The 18,867-nt window shown below is 36.2% G+C and overlaps 1 protein-coding gene across 4 annotated transcripts in view; it reads right to left on the minus strand.

Moving 5' to 3' along the window:
* Positions 1 to 18,867, minus strand: part of PPHLN1 (periphilin 1) — a 219,392-nt gene that overhangs the window by 51,612 nt on the left and 148,913 nt on the right. For 2 of the 4 annotated variants that reach the window (XM_011999052.1, XM_011999053.1), the window contains 3 exons: positions 10,807 to 10,863; positions 8,289 to 8,368; positions 3,115 to 3,234 (listed from right to left, as the gene is read on the minus strand). In XM_011999052.1, coding sequence (XP_011854442.1) covers positions 3,115 to 3,234; positions 8,289 to 8,368; positions 10,807 to 10,863 — 257 coding nt within the window. The remainder of the gene's footprint in view (positions 1 to 3,114; positions 3,235 to 8,288; positions 8,369 to 10,806; positions 10,864 to 18,867) is intronic. The other 2 variants (XM_011999055.1, XM_011999054.1) reach the window with 1 other exon arrangement.

Genomic DNA, 18,867 nt, shown 5'->3' on the forward strand with positions numbered 1-18,867 from the left:
AGACAGAGTCTTGCTGTCACCCAGCCTGGAGGGCCATGGTGTGATCACGGCTCACCGCAAACTTCAATTCCTGGGCTCAAGTGATCCTCCCACCTTAGCCTCCTGAGTAGCTGGGACTAAGGGGCCACCACACACAGGTTTTTTGTTGTTTTTTTTTTGTTTGTTTGTTTGTTTGTTTGTTTTTTTGTAGTGACAAGACCACACAACACTGCCCAGGCTGGTCTCCAACTCCTGGCCTCAAATAATCTTCCTGCCTAGGTCTCATCTACCAGGACATTCTAATATCCTTCAAATAATTTTCTTTTCATTCTGATAACCAAAAGAAAACTCTCACAGCTATTTGTTTAAGGACAACAAATTATATCTCTACAAAACTTGACTGCACCCTTCTTGATGGCTAGGATGGCACCTCAAAAGCAATATCTGACACAAGTAGATATACAATGCATAGTTAGTGAACTTAAATAAACTATATAAACTATAAGAAAACTAGTACAGTATTTTTTAAGTGTACCTTAAAACACTAATCCTGAAATATATGCTGTGAAAAAAATTACATAGTCAAAAGTTTGGTAAATTATGCAAATTCTTTTATTCATCCTCTTACTGAACACCGATGAGCATATTAATAATACATTAAAATCTCTAAAAAGTGTTGAAATATCAAAACCAACCTAACTCTTTTAAACTTGGCATCTCCCAAATAAACTGGCTATTAGAATCTTTTTTTTTCTTCCTCAGACCATTAAGACCCTTCAGACTATGCTGTCAAATACTTTGGGAAATGCTGTAGCAGAGCTCAAAAGATGAAAGTACAAAACTGAAAAGTGGCAGGAACCACAACATGCCTGAGTATTTAAGTGTATTATTGAATTTACCTTCAATTTTACTGGACTTTCTATAAACCACACATTTTCCCAAACTGCTTAGAACTGTAATGATGGAAGCAAGTGAAGATAAGGTGGAAACTTAAGCATTCTATCTATCTCAGCTCATAATAATGAAATTTACACAATGTTCCTGAAGTACATGAACCATTACTTAAAAGGCTCATATAAAATAAAATATTGCCACAATTAGATTTAAACAGACATGCACATGCATACACACACACAGTTCTTTGCCAAACTCTTGCTTGGCATCAAAGGCCTTTCTTCTTTCCAGGTTATTCTGTCAAATTAGATATCAGTTTACAGGACCAAGGCCAAAATTACATTTCTCAAAAAGCATGGACCACAGAAATGAGTAACTATTCAACAACAGCCCGAGAACAAATTAGCAAAATATTAATATGCAAAAATATTAATGAGAAAAATATTAATACGATATGGGACTAAGTCTACAAAAACTATCACAAAGATTTCCCAAATGCTTTATTTCCAGTATGAAAAAGTATCAATCTAAGTAGAAAAACATTTTAGAGAATGGGATGAAATTGATGCTGCTGTTCAACAATAATGATATACACAAATAAACATATTATGGTTATCAGTGCTACTCTCACATATCTTGCCTTTGATCCAGCAAAAGAACATGTCTGACCTATGACTCAACTTACAGATTTTTTTAGGGTTATTTACTTTTCATTAATTCGAAATCTAGCAAATCCTGATATTTTAGAGGAAAAAAAAAAAGATGTTTAAAAAGTATTTCTAGATCCAAAGTCACTCATGGATTATTCAGTGTCAAGATGCATTCAATAAATGAGAGAACCCAAGTAGAATATTTAAAATTTGAGAACAGTATGAGCTTTTATAAAAACCTGAGATAAAAAAATGATGGGAGAAGGGAGGATAAATATACTATTAATGTTCATATATTAATAAAGTCTTGCTAACTGAAGATAAAGTATTAAGTAAAGAAATTATTCTTTTTGGAAGTTTTCGGTTCTATAAAACAAACTACCAATATTCCAAAGCAGCAATTTTGAAGCATAAATATCAATGATTAATATAGAAACATTATTCTAAATTATTAGAGAAAATAACCAAAATAATCCAATTAAATGTATTACTGAAAAGTATGGTTCATGCTTTTAAATAGTGCTGGAAAAGTACCAAGGAGGAACAGCTTGGTGTTTTTGATACATTTACTGGAGAATATGCATAAGTATCTATTATTATAGCTACAATGAGGAGGAAACCTTGACCCACTTAAGAACAATTGATATCTAAAAGACAGATCAGCATTTTTAAAAAGAAAGGCTCTGTTTGCGTAAGTTCTGATAGGGGTTGTACTTTTTATGAGCAGTGTACATTAGTTACTTTGGAAAGGATTTTTTCACTGTATAAAGATGTAGTTAAGTATTATTTTTACATACAATATTAATGCTTGATCCCTTTTATCAAATAACATTCTATAAAAGTCATTCCAAAAGTAAACAAAAAAGCCAGAATGCTCCTTCAAATAAAATAATTTGTCACAGGACAGATTTTTATATTCTCTACCTGTCATGTCAAAGAACTCCTATAGTATCAAATTCTGAACCTAAAAGCTTAATTGTGCCCATAAAATTTCTATATTTCCCTTTTAGAGATGTTATAGGTTATACAGAAATTTTTCAATTCATTTCAAAATACATTAATACAAACATGTCATAAACCTTTTTCTATGGTCCCAAAAATGTTCCCATCTTTCGGTATTCAGGACTCATCAAGGTTTCAAGTTGCCAAGACAAGGAATAATTTTATTTCTTGGGATATTTATGAGATAATCTGCACGAAGTATAACAAGCAATATAAATATGGTCCACAATCCAAGGTCAAATTAGATTTCTGTTCTGAATTCACTGGCTTATAACTAGTGGCTCAGCATGATTTCCTGAGATACTTTTTAACAGCAAATGCCATTAAAAGAAGTACATAAATAACACATTTTTCTTATCCATATTTATACTATTCTTACACTCCAAAACTACTGTAAACATTCAGACAAAGTGTGATTACTGAATTCAGAGTCATTCATATTCAGACTATCATTCTGTGTGGTAATTTTAATACCTGTAATCCATGAGGATATATTTTAAAGCACGGGAATAAACCAAATATTTTCCACCCATAATTTAAAATCCAGACAAAACTTTCAGATGTGAAACATAAAGGAGACATGCCTTACCTCATACTCAGAAATTTCAGGCAAGTTACTTTCATCTGATTTCTCTAGCTTTTCAGCAGCCCACTTGCTTGCAGCCTCAGCAAGCTCCTTTTCAGTTAGCCTACTGGGTTTGTCTAACACCTAATAAAAATAGAAGAACATTTCTGTTACAATTCTCAAGGGCTTTTAAACTTCAAATACACCAAGAAGTACACTGCACTTACATTTAAAATCACATAAGCCTTCGAATTTATATGGAGAACAGGTATATTCTTTATTTCTTCCTTCTAAAATATTCAACATGGAATTACTTTAAGTAGCAATTCCTTTGGGACATACAGACCAGATCTAATTCTTAATTTCATTTACATAAGACTCTAGAAATTCATCTAAGTAACAAAGCAAAAGGCACTGACAATTAACTCATACACTAATTATATTTAGAATATAAAAGACATCATACTAATTTCAATTTTGTGCCTTTAAGCATATTTAATGAAATAAGTAATGTCTAAATTTCAGTAAGGCAAACTCCTAATACAACAGAAACGTATAGATATGCTGTTTTTACAGTGTATAGTGAGTTACATAAATCCTATGCCTTACACAAAATTTTAAAACTCAAATTTCATTTTGTGATCCTAGTACTAGTTCCTTTATCTAACTGCATACAATACTAAACAAGGTATGAACTTTGCAGTTATATGTAGACCTGGCTTTGAATCGCAGTTTAATGACTTGCTAGGTAGATGACTTTATATGCATAACTTATGACACCATGAGCCTTGCTTTCTTCATTTACAAAATAGGGGTTAACAATGCTCATTTTACAAAGCAGTTGTGAGAATTGAAGGAGGTAATAGATCTGGAAGTATCCACAATAATGCTTGGTGCCTCAGGATTTCTTTCTTTTCCATATTCGCTGATGTGAATCTACTATACTAAAACATATCTGAAAATCAATCAGCCCATGGGCTCAATATAAAAATAAAGAAAGTAAAATGTCTTTTCCGGATCAGATATAATTCCCCCAGTATTGTTTAAAGGCTTATTTTTGTAAATAAGATATGACTTGTAAAGCACATATTTAAAAATTATTTCCTTAGGGCCGTTATGGTAATTCTCTGATTCCATTCTACTTCCTTGGCATACATTTTCAACCACTTTGCCCTGCCATGCCTAGTGGCATAACCATCTCTTACGTAAAAATCCTTCTATTACTAAGGTTTACTTTTCTAAAGTCACATCACTGATTTCAAATATACCTCTCGGGGATGACAGTGCTGCGCGCTGAACTTATGGGGCACTAACATTTATAAAGTGCTTTATCTACGAACGAAAAAAAGTACTTTAATTAAATAGAATTCCATGAAGGTGATTAGAGAGGCTTTATTATCCCAACTTATAAACTAAAAAACTAAATGATGGTGACTTGCTCAAAGTCACTAATAAATGCTGAGCTGGGACTTAAATCTAGGCTTTTTTGGGAGGGGCCGGGGGGAACGGAGTCTCACTCTGTCGCCCAGGCTGAAGTGCAATGCCATGACCTTGGCTCACTGCAACCTCCACCTCCTGGGTTCAAGCGATTCTCCAACCTCAGCCTCCCAAGTAGCTGGGAGTACAAGTGTGCACCACCACACCCGGATACTTTTTGTATTTTTACAGAGACAGGGTTTCATCACGTTGGTCAGGCTGGTTTCAAACTCCTGAGCTCAGGTGATCTGCCTGCTTTGGCCTCCCAAAGTGCTGGGATTACAAGCATGAGCCACCATGCCTGGCTTAGACATTTTTTTAACTGAAAAGGTCATTTGATGTTTTTCCACATCTTGTTAAATTCATCAAACTACTGGCTAGCCATCTATAACATTTACTGGAATATTATAGCAATATATCTATATGAAGTATATTCTACAGCCATCGAGGAACCTTAAACAGCTCATTCCAAAGCCCTGCCCATATATAAGGTTAAAAAGGTATTATAAGTAATACTTTTATTATTACTTAGTAATAGAAGGTTTTTTAAAAAGCTAGTTAGAAGAAGAAAACACATATACAAACACAAATATATCCAAGAAAGCTGGTTTTTTTCCGGGGGGTGAGGGGGCATACCTATTTAAGAGAAAGTTAAAGACCAAAAACAATTATACGACTTCTCTCTAGCAAAGAATGAAGCGGCTGGGAGCAGTGGCTCATACCTATAATCCCAGCACTTTGGGAGGCTGAGGCGGGCGGATCATCTGAGGTCAGGAGTGCAAGACCAGACCAGCCTGGCCAACATGGTGAAACCCCATCTCTACTACAAATACAAAAATTAGCCAGGTGTGGTGGCAGGCGCCTGTAATCCCAGCTACTTGGGAGGTTGAAGCAGGAGAATTGCTTGAACCTGGGAGGTGGAGGTTGCAGTGAGCCCAGATTATGCCACTACACTTCAGCCTGGACGACAGAGTGAAACCCCGTTCCCCCGGTCCTTCAAAAAGAATGAAGCAAAAGCCTACTGTAACTTATCATCATTCTGTCCGCACATTTGAAAACCTATCATTTGAAACTAACAAACTCTGAAAAAGTATCCCAACATATGGGCAGTCATAATGTTACATCAAAGAGTTCACCAAATCAGGAAATCTAGGCTCATAAAGCTCCCCACAGCTACCATGTGACCTTGGGCAAATCAAAGAAGGCACTACCTTCTGAATACATAAAATAGCTATAGATCTAAAATTGTGATATTTTGATTCCATTTTAAGATTTTATAGTCTGGCTAGGCAGAGCGGCTCATGCCTGTAATCCCAGCACTTTAGGATGCCAAGGTGGGACGATCATTTGAGACCAGGAGTTTGAAACCAGGCTGGGCAACATAGCAAGACCCCATCTCTATTTTCATATACAAAAAAAAAAAGACTTTACTGTCTGTGAAACAAAAATGCAAACATTTACATGAGGGGTGTCCAATATTTGGCTTCCCTTGGCCACATGAGAAGAATTGTCTTGGGCAACACATCAAATACACTAACACTAAGAATAGCTGATGAGCTTAAAAAAAAAAAAGGAAAAAAAAAAATCACATAATGTTTTAAGAAAGTTTAGGAATTTGTGTTGGGCTGCATTTAAAGCCATCCTGGGCCACAGGTGCATGTAGATCAAGCTTGATCTACATGAAACTATCAGACAAAAGTAGTTAAAAATCCAACACGGGTTTTCCACTAAACATTTTAACGTAGCACAAAACTCTATGTTGTAACTTATATTCAGATAGCAGTATATTTCAGAGAAAATATTTCATATATAATAATTTGAATTTTTGTAGTGACTTTGGTAGGCAGGTACTATTTACTCTTCTTTCATCTATTACCTGACATGAAAACCAAGGCAGTCTTCCAGGTGGGTAAAGTACCCTTGATATGATTAAGACAGAACCATAATCCAGTTGGTCTTTGCTATTCAAAATCCAGAATCCCAGAACCCTCAGACTTCTGGGAAAGTTCCAAAGATACAAGTTGTCACAAAGAAGCTTGTTTTTTTCCTTCTGAGGCAGGGAAGCAGCTGCCCCCCGAACACCCAGTATAGACTGCTAGATGATATCTACTCTTCCTGAAAAGCCAAAAAGTATGTAAGGCAGAATGAAAAGAAGTGAAGTAGATAACGGATGTAACAACCGTTATGGCTAAGAGAAAGGGTATGATATCTGTGAAGAGAACTTCTAACTGGAGAAAACAGATGGAAACAGCAATTTGTCAAGCTTGTAATTTCTGAGGATTTATGTTTTGAGATGCTAGGAAGGTAGGAATGAGAAGAACGACATAGTGAGGGGTAGCTGTGTCCGTAAGAAATTAATTTAACTCCTGAGTCCTCACTCTACTATAGAATAGAGATATGTACCTACTAACATAAGATTTCTGCATGAATTAATAAGAGAAAAAACACACCATACATGTTAGGTCTCTGCCTACACTCTCAACGCCCCAAATAAAAGCACAATCCACCAGATATAACCCATCCAACCTGGTTATGGTCAAGATGAGAACATGGGTTGCAACAATAACTACTAAATTTGGCATAGACTGTGTTAAAAATTCAATGAGAAAACTGCCCATTTTTCTCATGGAAAATAGCAAACTCGGGCTGCTATTTTCAAGCTGTGGTTACTTAAAATGTAAGGGGTTTTGGTTTTGGTTTTTTTGAGACACAGTCTCACTCTGTCACCCAGGCTGGAGTGCAGCGGCACGATCTCAGCTCAGCACAACCTCCACCTCCCGGATTCAAGCAATTTTCCTGCCTTGGCCTCCCAAGTATCTGGGACTACAGGCGCCCACCACCACACCCGGGTAATTCTTCGTTTTTTGCTTTTCCTTTTTTTTTTCTTTTGAGATGGAGTCTCTGTTACCAAGCTGGAGTGCAGTGGCGTGATCTCGGCTCACTGCAAGTTCTGCCTCCAAAGTTCACGCCATTCTCCTGCCTCAGCCTTCCGAGTAGCTGGGACTACACGCACCCGCCACCATGCCTGGCTAATTTTTTTGTATTTTTAGTATAGACAGGGTTTCACCATGTTGGCCAGGATGGTCTCAATCTCTTGACCTCATGGTCCGCCTGCCTCGGCCTCCCAAAGTGCTAGGATTACAGGCGTGAGCCACCACGTGCGGCCAATTCTTTGTACTTTTAGTAGAGACAGGGTTTCACTGTGTTAGCCAGGATGGTCTCGACCTCCTGACCTCATGAACTACCCTCCTCGGCCTCACAAGGTGTTGGGATTACAGGTGTGAGCCACTGTGCCCGGCCTATTTTTATTTTTTAGAGACAGCATCTTGCTCTGTCACCCAGGCTAGAGTGCAGTGATGCAACCATAGCTCACTGCTGGCTCAACCTCCTGGGCTCAAGTAATCCTCTCACCTCAGCCTCCTGAATAGCTAGGACTACAGGTGCATGCCACCACATCTAGCTAATTTTTAATTTTTAAAATAAAGTCTTGCTATGTTACCCAGGCTAGTTGTGAACGCCTGGCCTCAAGCAACTCTCACATCTCAGTCTCTCAAAGCCCTGGGATTACAGGTATGAGCCACCACACCTAGCCAAAAATTGAAGTTTTTAAATGCAGCAAATTAGCTCCCTTGGTGTAACAGTAAAGAATAAAAGCATCTATACTAGTCAGTCCATCTCAATTTGTAATTCTTCTTTAAACTGATTTTAGAAATATAACAAACCTTTGATGAAGAAACTGCTGAACCACTTGAGGGTGAAGTATCTCTTGATGTTTTCAAAGACTGGACAGGCCTCTCTTTATCTATATAAGAAAATATAAGATGTAATTTTTTTCCAGCTAATTTGTTTTTGATAAAGTAATTTTGTAATGGAATTAATGAGGGGGTCATACACTTTATTTTACTACTAAAAACTTTAAATAGGTTACTATCTAAAACTACCTCTCAGAGGCTGATCACCATCAACAATCTGAAATAACCTGGAACCAAAGGATATCACAGAAGCCAGTCTAGGCCACAGCACTGCCAGTAAGTAAACATGGAGCCACAGAGACTTCAAGAAAGTTTTTTAAAACCATGAATGCTACTTCTTTCATGCTCCTAAATACTAATGTTTGATATATCACAATAAAAATACAAAGATAGTTATTATATATAAAGATACCAAGGAGGACTAGTTAATTAAGGGGTAGCTCAAGGAGGATCTATATAGGAACTTTAACAGATATTCCTGAAATGTTTAGATAGTTTTAAACATAAAGTTAGAAAGCTGTAATTCAGAGCACTAATCCAGTGCCTGGCATTAATGAATGCCCAAATATTTGTTAAATGGTTAACAATAAACCTGTTATGCGATAAAGTCACTAATCTTTACCTTTAGTCACTTTACTCACATAGTACTGTATGTATATCATTTTTTAATAGAAACCTGAGCCAGAAAATACATTTAAACAATATTACTTTGGCAGGTTCAACAACTCCCTAAAAGATAGGTTTAGTTAAATATACTCTTAAAAATTAATAACAGTGAGCTGTTACAGAAAAACATTTCATTAAATTGTCTATATGTGTCAAATATATAATCCTCTGCCCTTTGTTGCTAGAAAAACTAACAAAATTAATAACATGAGAAGAGAAAGTGGCATCAAATTTGGAGTCACACAGAAGCTGGTCGAGACTGGACAGTGGATTAACAGGAAAGCAGTCAGGAGCAAAAGCAGAGATAAAGCGACTTTGAAACTGAGGCAAAGCCAGCTTCAGTCAAAAAGCCTTTTACGCTCTTCCTGACACAGCCAAGATAGATAAGAAGGTCCTGGAGGCTCAAAGACTTCCAACCACCTAGGACAGTGGTGAATAACACCTTTCTAATGTCCTACAGACCCAAAACGCTTTCTCTAGCCCAGTGGTTCTTAACTAAGGACAATTTCACACCTCCCCTCTGCAGACATTTGGCAGTATGTGCAGATATTTTTGACTGTCACAAGTGGGAGATGGCTACTCTAGCACATATTTAGTAGAAAACAGGGATGCTGGTAAATATCCTGCTATGGGGGACACCCCCAACAACAAAGAACTAAGTGGCCTTACATGTCAATTGTGCAGAGGTTGAGGACTCCTGCCCTAGGCTGAATATTCCAATTTTTAAGCTCTAACAGCACTAGAAAGATACAGCCCTAGAGTCTTTTAACAGGTGATACCACAAGAGGCTTTCACCCTAAGCAACTTTAAAAGTTCTTGTAGACCTTAAAACTCAAAAGAACCACTGCTGTATCCCAAATGGCCAAGAACATGATTTATTTAGTCATTCCTTATTGTATTTCCATTGCATGTGGCAAATTTCACATTGTAGTGTGATAGTGTCAGCGTATCCCACTACAACAAAAGCTCTCGGAGGAACAAGTGTCATAGCTTATTCATTTCCAAATATCCGTGGCCTACTTAGCTCAAGTCCTTCAAGAAAAGGGTAGGCACTCGAAAATCAGATAAAAAGATGAACCTCACTTTTCTTTCCCTAAGATGCAATGACCTCCCAATCCTATTCAGATAAGCAATCCCTTCAAAGGAGACGAGGCACTGGACCAACCAGCACAGCACATTATGCTTATTAAAGGCATAATTACAGGCTCAATTCTTTAGCACATATCAGCTAGACACAGAGGCGGAAAAAAACCTGTCACAAGCAGCTGTTGATCTTTTGCTTAGTGTTTCCGTTACAAACATATGATCCCAAAGTATAGTCTTAGACCTTTCCTGATTTTAGCTGCCCGAAGGCTAATTTAAGTCGTTATCAACCAATTTCATGCACAGAAGCAAAGGAACACTGAACGGTGGTGCAGGAGGTTTATCATATATCCACATATATTCATATATCCCTGTTGCAACAATGGAAGCAGAAAGCAAGTAGCAAAGGATAAAGAAAACAATGATACAAATAGCAAAAGAAAGAGCACAAAAAAAGTAAATAGAAATCACTTGATCCTATTGTTGTCAGGTCCTATCTTCCAATGGCCTGTCTATTCTACAGATCTTCTATGGAGTGGCTATTCCCAACCAGGAATGGTTAGCCCAGATACCAGCCCACAAATGCCCCCCAAATCCTAGTACCTAGGTCTACTGTTAACTCTGGTTCTGACAACAGACTAATGGAGCAGTTATACACTTTCCCCATTTCCATAACCGCTATCAATTCAAGTCTCCCACCCCTTCACAATCCCAAATCAGAGTCTAGCTCAAAACTCACCTCTTTCAGGATTTCCTTCATTCTGCCGTTTGTAGGAGGCACCAGGACGCACGGACTCTATGGAAAGGTGGGCAGGGAGGAATTAACAGCAGCACCTCTGTGCCCAAGAGGAACAAGAGAAGAACTCAGAAGTAAGAGTGATGAGAACAGGGCCTTCTGAGCATTTTCTGGTGACCCTAAACTGTTTCCTACTCTACTTTCAAGTTGGGCTGCCTAAGCAATCACCACTGAAGGGGAATAAAGAATGGGAGGAAAAAATCTCCACTTAAGGCGCGAAGCCAGTGGGAACTGTCAGGATAAGACCAGTCAAGGATAACAAGGGCAGAAACGAATGAGAAAAGGGTCATAGCAAGACAAGACATTGAAAGCTGAAGACAAAGATCACATCTTATTCATCACTGAAAGTACCTAGTCGAATTCTCTCCATCCATAAAGCTGACACTGGAAGGCCTGGGAAAGGAGCACACCTGCATACACAGTCAAAAATGAAAGATGGATCACTCCTACCAGTTAAAAAAGGATACTAGTTGAGCCCCTAATTATCCCACATTTAGAATCTTGAAATATTTTGTTAGCTTCCTTGTCTGCAAACTTTTAATGATATGGATGGAATCATCTTACTAAACAGCCTAAATTTACCAGTAGTCAGGGCTCCCAGGTATTTTTTCAGTAAGATACAAACTCCATAACAATGACTTCAAATCCTTCTCTACAGATCCCAAGTTGCCAATTTTACATTTTTTTCTGAGAAAATAACATTTTTTCTGAATTGTTTTGGCACTATCAGCATCTTGCCTTAAAACGTTTCAAGAAACATCATGCAAATATTGCCATTTTACTTTTGCAATAATGTTGAGGATGCAGTATCCTTTTATTATTCACTGATCTCTCTCTAGCATCCCAGCAAGTTTTGTTTCTCCTGATAAGCTGACTTGTTTTTATTTGCTGACTGTCAACACTCTTCTTGATTCTTGTTTTTTTTTTTTTTTGAGACAGAGTCTCACTCTGTTGCCCAGGCTGGAGTGCAGTGGCATGATCTTGGCTCACTGCAACCTCCGCTCGCCCTGCCCCCTGCCGGTTCAAGCAATTCTCCTGCCTCAGCCTCCCGAGTAGCTGAGATTACAGGCACTTGCCAGCACGTCCGGCTAATTTTTTTTTTTTTTTTTTTTTTAGTAGAGACGAGGTTTCACCATCTTGACCAGGCTGGTCTTGAACTCCTAACCTCGTGATCCACCTGCCTCGGCCTCCAAAAGTGCTGGGATTACAGGCGTGAGTCACCACGCCCTGCCAAACCCTTAGTTCAGCTACAGCAATTGCTCAGAGCCTCACGATGGACAATCACTTCATACACTACTAACTTTATTCTTGATTCTTTTAGCTTTGTTTTGGCCAAACTCTTAGTTCACCTATAGCAACTGTTCAGAGCCTTATGATGGGCATTTATTTCATATACTACCAACTTTATTCTTACTTTTACTTTCCTATCCTTATTTTCCTTTTACATAAAACTCCTGCTCCACTTATTTAATCCTATTTTATTAAGTGTTTATTTCATTAAGCTGCCTCAAATTCTTTCTTGAATGAAGAGATAATGGTGATATTTCAGAGAAAAGTACTGGAGCCTTAAGCCAATTCATATTAGCTCCTGATAGTGGATTGCATGCATCCCTTTAACTTTGTCTTCAGTTACTCCATGTTGGAAGCTGAACTATGATGAGAGATACACTCCATAGGTATCAGCAAATGCTACAAATCTTATCTTTTTAAGCTTGGAGAGTCAGTTTACCAACACACCACTGTGGATGTGTTTGATTTTGATTCCAAACTTCAGAGACACTGTGTAGGCATTACCACATATAATTACAAATTCCCTTTAGTATTGTCTTAGGTAGGCTTGGACTATTTAACAATCTTCTAACAGACCAGTAAAACTACCCAGCTAAATTGCAGTCATGAACAAGTGAGTAGTTATTGTTTTAATTCTCTAAGTTTTGGGTTTTTTTTTTTTTTTTGGAATGCAGTAAGAGACAATAGAAACACCACCACTGTACTTAAACTCTTCATCCCAAAGTTTCCACTGATGTGCTCATATTAAAACTAAAAGGTCTCGTTCTTCTTATCCTCTTATAGCACTTTAATGATTTATAAACAAGTTTTTCTTAATATTTTGCTATTTGTTTTTCATATCTTTTTACTTCTGTTTGCCCCCTTACATCTTCACGGCTACCACTTTCTCTTTCATTTTTGTTGGTTATTGTTCCTTAAATGTGAGTGTTCCTCCTAACCTTAATCTTTTTTTCTATTTTTATTTGGCTCCAACCAATACAATGAATATAAAAGTCTCTAAAATCTGCCTCTTTCACTCATTGTTCTACCTTCTAACTAACAGACTGCTACTCATTAGCTATTGAGCTATTACCTCAAATTCATCTCACTCATGATCTTTGTAAGCAGACACTACCTCTGTGCTTGACAGCAAGCTAAAAAGGTTGAAAACATTCCTGCCTTTGTTGTGACTTGCTAAAGAAAATGAGTTCCAAATTAGGATGGAGAAAAGAAACCAGAAAAAAAAAAATTCTGAAAGTGGCAGTACAGAAACCAAAATCCCTGTCTATATATTAATAAGTGAAAGAATAAATGGGGAAAAAAGGAAATAAAAAGGAATTTCAAATACTGGTTCCATATAATGTTTTTCCCATTGAAGTGAAATCAAAAGCCGGAGAAGCAGCTTAACATTCCACAACACACTCAGGAAGTTCTGCAAGAGTTTCAGAGTATTTGGTGACTCCTTGAATGCAATGGCTGAATGCAATCTAATAGGATCTTTTAGAAATACACTTTCTTGCTGTTGTGTTTTCCTGCTAAAAGAAATGATAAATCTAACCAGATTCATCCAATCCTACATCAAGTGAATCCAGGTAGGAAAAAAGGACACTGCAGGGGAAAAAAATAACATAATCATAAGAGATGATAAAGTTAGGGGCTATGTCTTGCAAACTATCAGATTCTCAGTGCAGTGCTTGGCAAACAGGGACAAACCAGGTATTTTTGAGTGCAAGTCCCATCAAGAAACAAACTTCACCAACACAGGTAGTACATTCATTTCTTCTTCAACAGCTGAATATTTGAAGAGAAATTAAGATATAAATAAATGAAGATGTGGCTACACAGATGATGAGAAAATTCTTTTACTGGATCATGGATGAAGATGTGGGTATTTGGGACTCTTGGTTAGGAAAAACATGTTTCTCAGAGATCTACTGATTTACTCAAGAACATATGAATTAGAAAATGGAGAGACACAAGAAAAATGTTCTCATGTTAAAGACACCAAAAAATACCAGAGAAAAGAAACAGGTAGAGGGGTAGAGAAAGCATTGCATCACCTCTGCTTCCCTCAAGATCTGTCTTTTGGAGGTCAGAGTTGCAACAAGTTAAAGCAAAGGCCAACTGACTGAATACTTGGAAGCACACTTCTGAGTAGAGATCTCCTTTAATACATAAGCTAAAACCATGTGGGCACACTTTTAAATATATAAGGAAAACATCATCTGCACACCTTATGAACGTTTGCTACTGACAGAATATACTAAGTGCTAAAACGGGGATACAATAAAATTCCTATGCATATGGCATTAATTGATTTGTTTTAGAACCTTGATCATTAAGATGCCAGAAAAGCTATAGCCATAATCTTAGGATTTAGCTACAAAACTCATAGCCAAAGCTCTCCTGTGAGTAAACAATGGATCCTCAAACAAGAAGAATATGTTATAGAATGTAACTCAACAGCGCATTAATAGTCTAGATCAAGTGACAGCCTAAAATGTTTCAGGGAACTATTAAATTATACTTTAGGGACTCCACATGATGTAACTCATCCCCATAAACCTTCTCCACTAGCATCCTTCACCTTCTACTAACCCTTCAGATGTCACCTAAAAAGTTTACTCCTATTTAATTTCTTGTTTGTCTTCCTGACTAGATCATAAACTCAGAGGGCAGAGATTGAATCTGTCTTGCTTGGCAAACAATTTATGTTCAATACATGTGTGTTGATTAAGAGATGTACGTATTGAACACAACATAGTGGGCTTCAAACCAAGAAATGCTACGATATTTCACTGCTAAGAGAATGACTTTATCCTCTCTTCCTGTTGCCTAATATACATGATCTGAAGATAAAGCCTTATTTCTATATTCATATTACTTCTTCAAATCTGCACAGAAAAGCCTTCACCTAAAAGCAAAATTAAAGTTCAAAATTTTATCAGAATTTCGGCTATATTACCAATAAGTCTAGAATAGTTTTTTTTAAAAAAAGAATTTCAGCTATAATCAAAAAATTCATGGAGACTTCAAATTTTATAGCCAACCAGTCTTAAGACACATGTCTTCTTCTATTAGACTGACATTCAAAAATGAACTCTATCTTCCAAATATACTTGTCTCAAAACAGTACTTTTAATTCTTGTACACTTTCAGTTCTCTTAGAAGATGTATTTTTAAAAACAATTAAACACTAATGACTAATAGTATGTTTTTTAAAAATACCTTCTATTCTTAATAATGGTCGTTGACATAAGAAAAATAAGGGAAGCTAGGCCCAATGTTAGAGCTACAGAAAAAACAGAGGCCAAGCAAAATAAACAACAAACTTGCAAATTTTGCAAAGTAAAAGTATTTTAAAATTCAACCAAAATGTCACAGAATCTAAATATGTAAGTATCTCTGATAAATGTGGGATTAATCCCCAGCAAATGTTTAAAATGAATTAACAGAGAGGTAGTTTCATCTCTAGGAGCCACAGTGGATTTACAGCAACAAAGCAAGATAATCTCTATGTTACTGTTTTGATAGAAGAAATATTTGTAACTTAAGAGTTTCAAGAAACACCTGAAGGGTCTTCTTTGAGATTCTCAAGTGGAAATGAAAATAAGATAATAGTAAAGATAAGGGATCATAATTGTTGAATAGCAACAAACAATGCCGATAAAAGGTTCAGGTTAACAGATCTCTAGAGGTTTCCACAGTTGGCCTTATGCTCCTCAACATAAATTATTAACAAATAATACAAAACATATCCAGCATACTTAATTTGCAGATAATACAAGCTGTTCTTATCGCGTACTAATATACAGAATCGCTAAATGAGATTTTGAGAATTCTATAAAACAAAATAAGCTAAAGTTAATTAGATAAAATGTAGCATTTCTAGTTTGTTTTTTTTTTTCAGTGCATTAACTACACACAAACAATTGCACCTGAAAAAGTACAGCCTGAGAGGCATTTGTTCACGTATTTTGTTTACGTGAAAATAGCTTAGGTTTCAGTTGCCTACAATCCAGTAATGAAATGTGGTTGCTAAAATAAAAATTCACTTCTGGTAGTATAAATTACAAGAAACAGAAGGAAAAATAGGGAAAGCAAAAGGTCTGGAAACCATGACAAATAAAAGGAACAGCAAAATAAACCAAATATATTTAAACCTGGAAAAAAAATCATGAAGAATATGATAGTACTCCTCCAATATATAACAGGTTACAACATAAAAGGAAGAAATATCTTTATATATGGCTCTAAAAAGAATAACTAGTATTAAGTAGGTGTTACTGAAGAAGATTTTAATTCTTTCATAAAGAATGAGCTATACAGAAGGAGTAGATTGTGATTTAGTAAATTTATCACAAGAAGTACTAATACTTTAACAAAAAATAGGTGTGGGAGACCAAACTTAGTGATTTTTTCATCGCTTTTAATGTTATAGCTTAAATAAAAGGCAAATGATAAAAGTGTAGGATAGGAAAACATGGGATCATTTCAAAGAGGGAAAAAAAGAAAATAAGTATTAGAATTGACAAATGTGGAGATATTTAGATTAATTACGATAAAAATAAACTTCGAGTATACGAGGTAAATATAAAAAAAAAATTTACTTGGGAAAGCATCATAATACACAGGGAGAAAGGAAATGAGGTTAACTAGGACAATCTGCACTGCTAGCATGTGAACATGGACAACAAAAAGGAACTAAAAATAATATTGCATATCCAGGTCAGCCCAACTAAGTTATAGTAAGAATATTCTTGCAAGTAAAGTACAGGATGAAAACAAGCTTGATTTAGAAGGATAATTAGTTTGAAGAAGTACAAAGTTCCAGAAGATTAATTCAAAAGGCTAAGTAGAAGAGATTTAATTAAATGTGTGTGTATGTGTGTAAGCACAAAATGGGAAATAAGCAGTTGAATTTAAAAATGTCGTAAAATCACTATAGCCAAACCAATAGTGATCATTAAAACAGGAAAAATTAATCTAAAAGTACGAACAGAAAGGAAAAAATTGTTAATTTTTTAAAATGAGGGCATAATTATTTTAATCTGTTATTTATACTTATAATAATATTTTAAGTCTTTGTCAAAATTTCAATTTATACCAGAAAACTTAATTTTAACACATGGGTAATTATCCCAGCTTAAGTGACTGATAAGTGAAGAGCCCGTGTCTTAGTTCTCTTTTGAAGAAAAGCCAGGTGCTGCAATATTTGTGACATTTACATTTAATGCAAAAACTGGTATCTGAAATAGGTCAAATAATAATTTTTCCCATGTATTATTTAAAATACGACCTCCATTAACTTTTTTGCAAGATTTCTTATGTAATGATTCTGAAAACAGGAAAGGAAAATAGAAAAAATTTTCGTAGTTCAGCCCAAGTAGTTAAGGAATACTTGAAAATACAGTTTTCCCAGAATAAACTTTTTCTTGATTAAAGAACTTTACTTTCAAAGCTAAATAACTTGAAAGAAAGAAAGAAAGAAAGAAAGCAAGAAAGCAAGAAAGCAAGAAAGAAAGAAAGAAAGAGAGAGAGAGAAAGAAAGAAAGAGAAAGAAAAGAAAGAGAGAGAAAGAAAAGAAAGAAAAAGAAAGAAAGAAAGAGAGAGAGAAAGAAAGAAAGAGAAAGAAAAGAAAGAAAGAGAAAGAAAAGAAAGAGAGAGAAAGAAAAGAAAGAAAAAGAAAGAAAGAAAGAAAAGAAAGAAAGAAAGAAAGAAAGAAAGAAAGAAAGAAGGAAAGAAAGAAAGAAAAGAAAGAAAGAAAGAAAAGAAAGAAAGAAAGAAAGAAAGAAAGAAAGAAAGAAAGAAAGAAAGAAAGATAGATAGATGCAGGCATTAACAAAGTCATATGCTCTGTTCCATTCAATTTACCCCATATTTTAGTCTACCAACTTAATCTTTAAATCACTCCAAATATTAAAGGTATGAGCCCTCAAAGGATGAGTGAAGGATATTGGAGACCCTAAGACAGGAGCTTCACATTATGGCTCATCCACATTTCATCCCAAGACCTTAAGAGTTTTGGCCACTAAGAGGCCCAAAGCAGGTCAACAGAGAGAAGATGCTTTCCCTGCAAATTTCTGTTTTTGAGGATAAAATAAAAGCTAATTCACCAATAACTACCCTTAATAATTTCATTATAAGCTGTCAAGTAAGAATCTCTTTTAAGCTTCTTTTATTCATGTTTTGTTAAAAAGTTTTCATAATCAGTTTCCAAAGATACTTTCTTCATTAATGAAAATCATTATTGGGTATGGATTTAAGTCATACACATCCCAAAAAAAGATCCTAAGGGCAGGGCACAGTGGCTCACGCCCATAATCCCAGCACTTTGGGAGGCCGAGGCAGGTGGATCACTTGAGGTCAGCAGTTCGAGACCAGCTTGGCCTATATGGTGCAACCCCATCTTTACTAAAATACAAAATTAGCTGGGCCTGGTGGTGCATGCTTGTAATCCCAGCTACTAGTGAGACTGAGGCAGGAAAATTGCTTGACCCGGGAAGCAGAGGTTGCAGTGAGTTGAGATCACATCACTGCACTCCAGCCTGGGTGACAGAAAAAGACTCTGTCTCAGAAAAAAAAAAAATAATAAAATAAATGAATAAATAAATAGAATTTTTTTAGGGGGTCTTAGATGGTATCTGGCTAATTTTGGATATGTCTGTGCATGTGAGCATTCATAAGAGCTTAGAGCAGGGGTGTCCAATCTTTTGGCTTCCCTGGGGTGCACTG

Source organism: Mandrillus leucophaeus, unplaced genomic scaffold (genome assembly GCF_000951045.1).
Source record: "Mandrillus leucophaeus isolate KB7577 unplaced genomic scaffold, Mleu.le_1.0 Scaffold580, whole genome shotgun sequence".
In the NCBI taxonomy this organism is placed as follows: Eukaryota; Metazoa; Chordata; class Mammalia; order Primates; family Cercopithecidae; genus Mandrillus; species Mandrillus leucophaeus.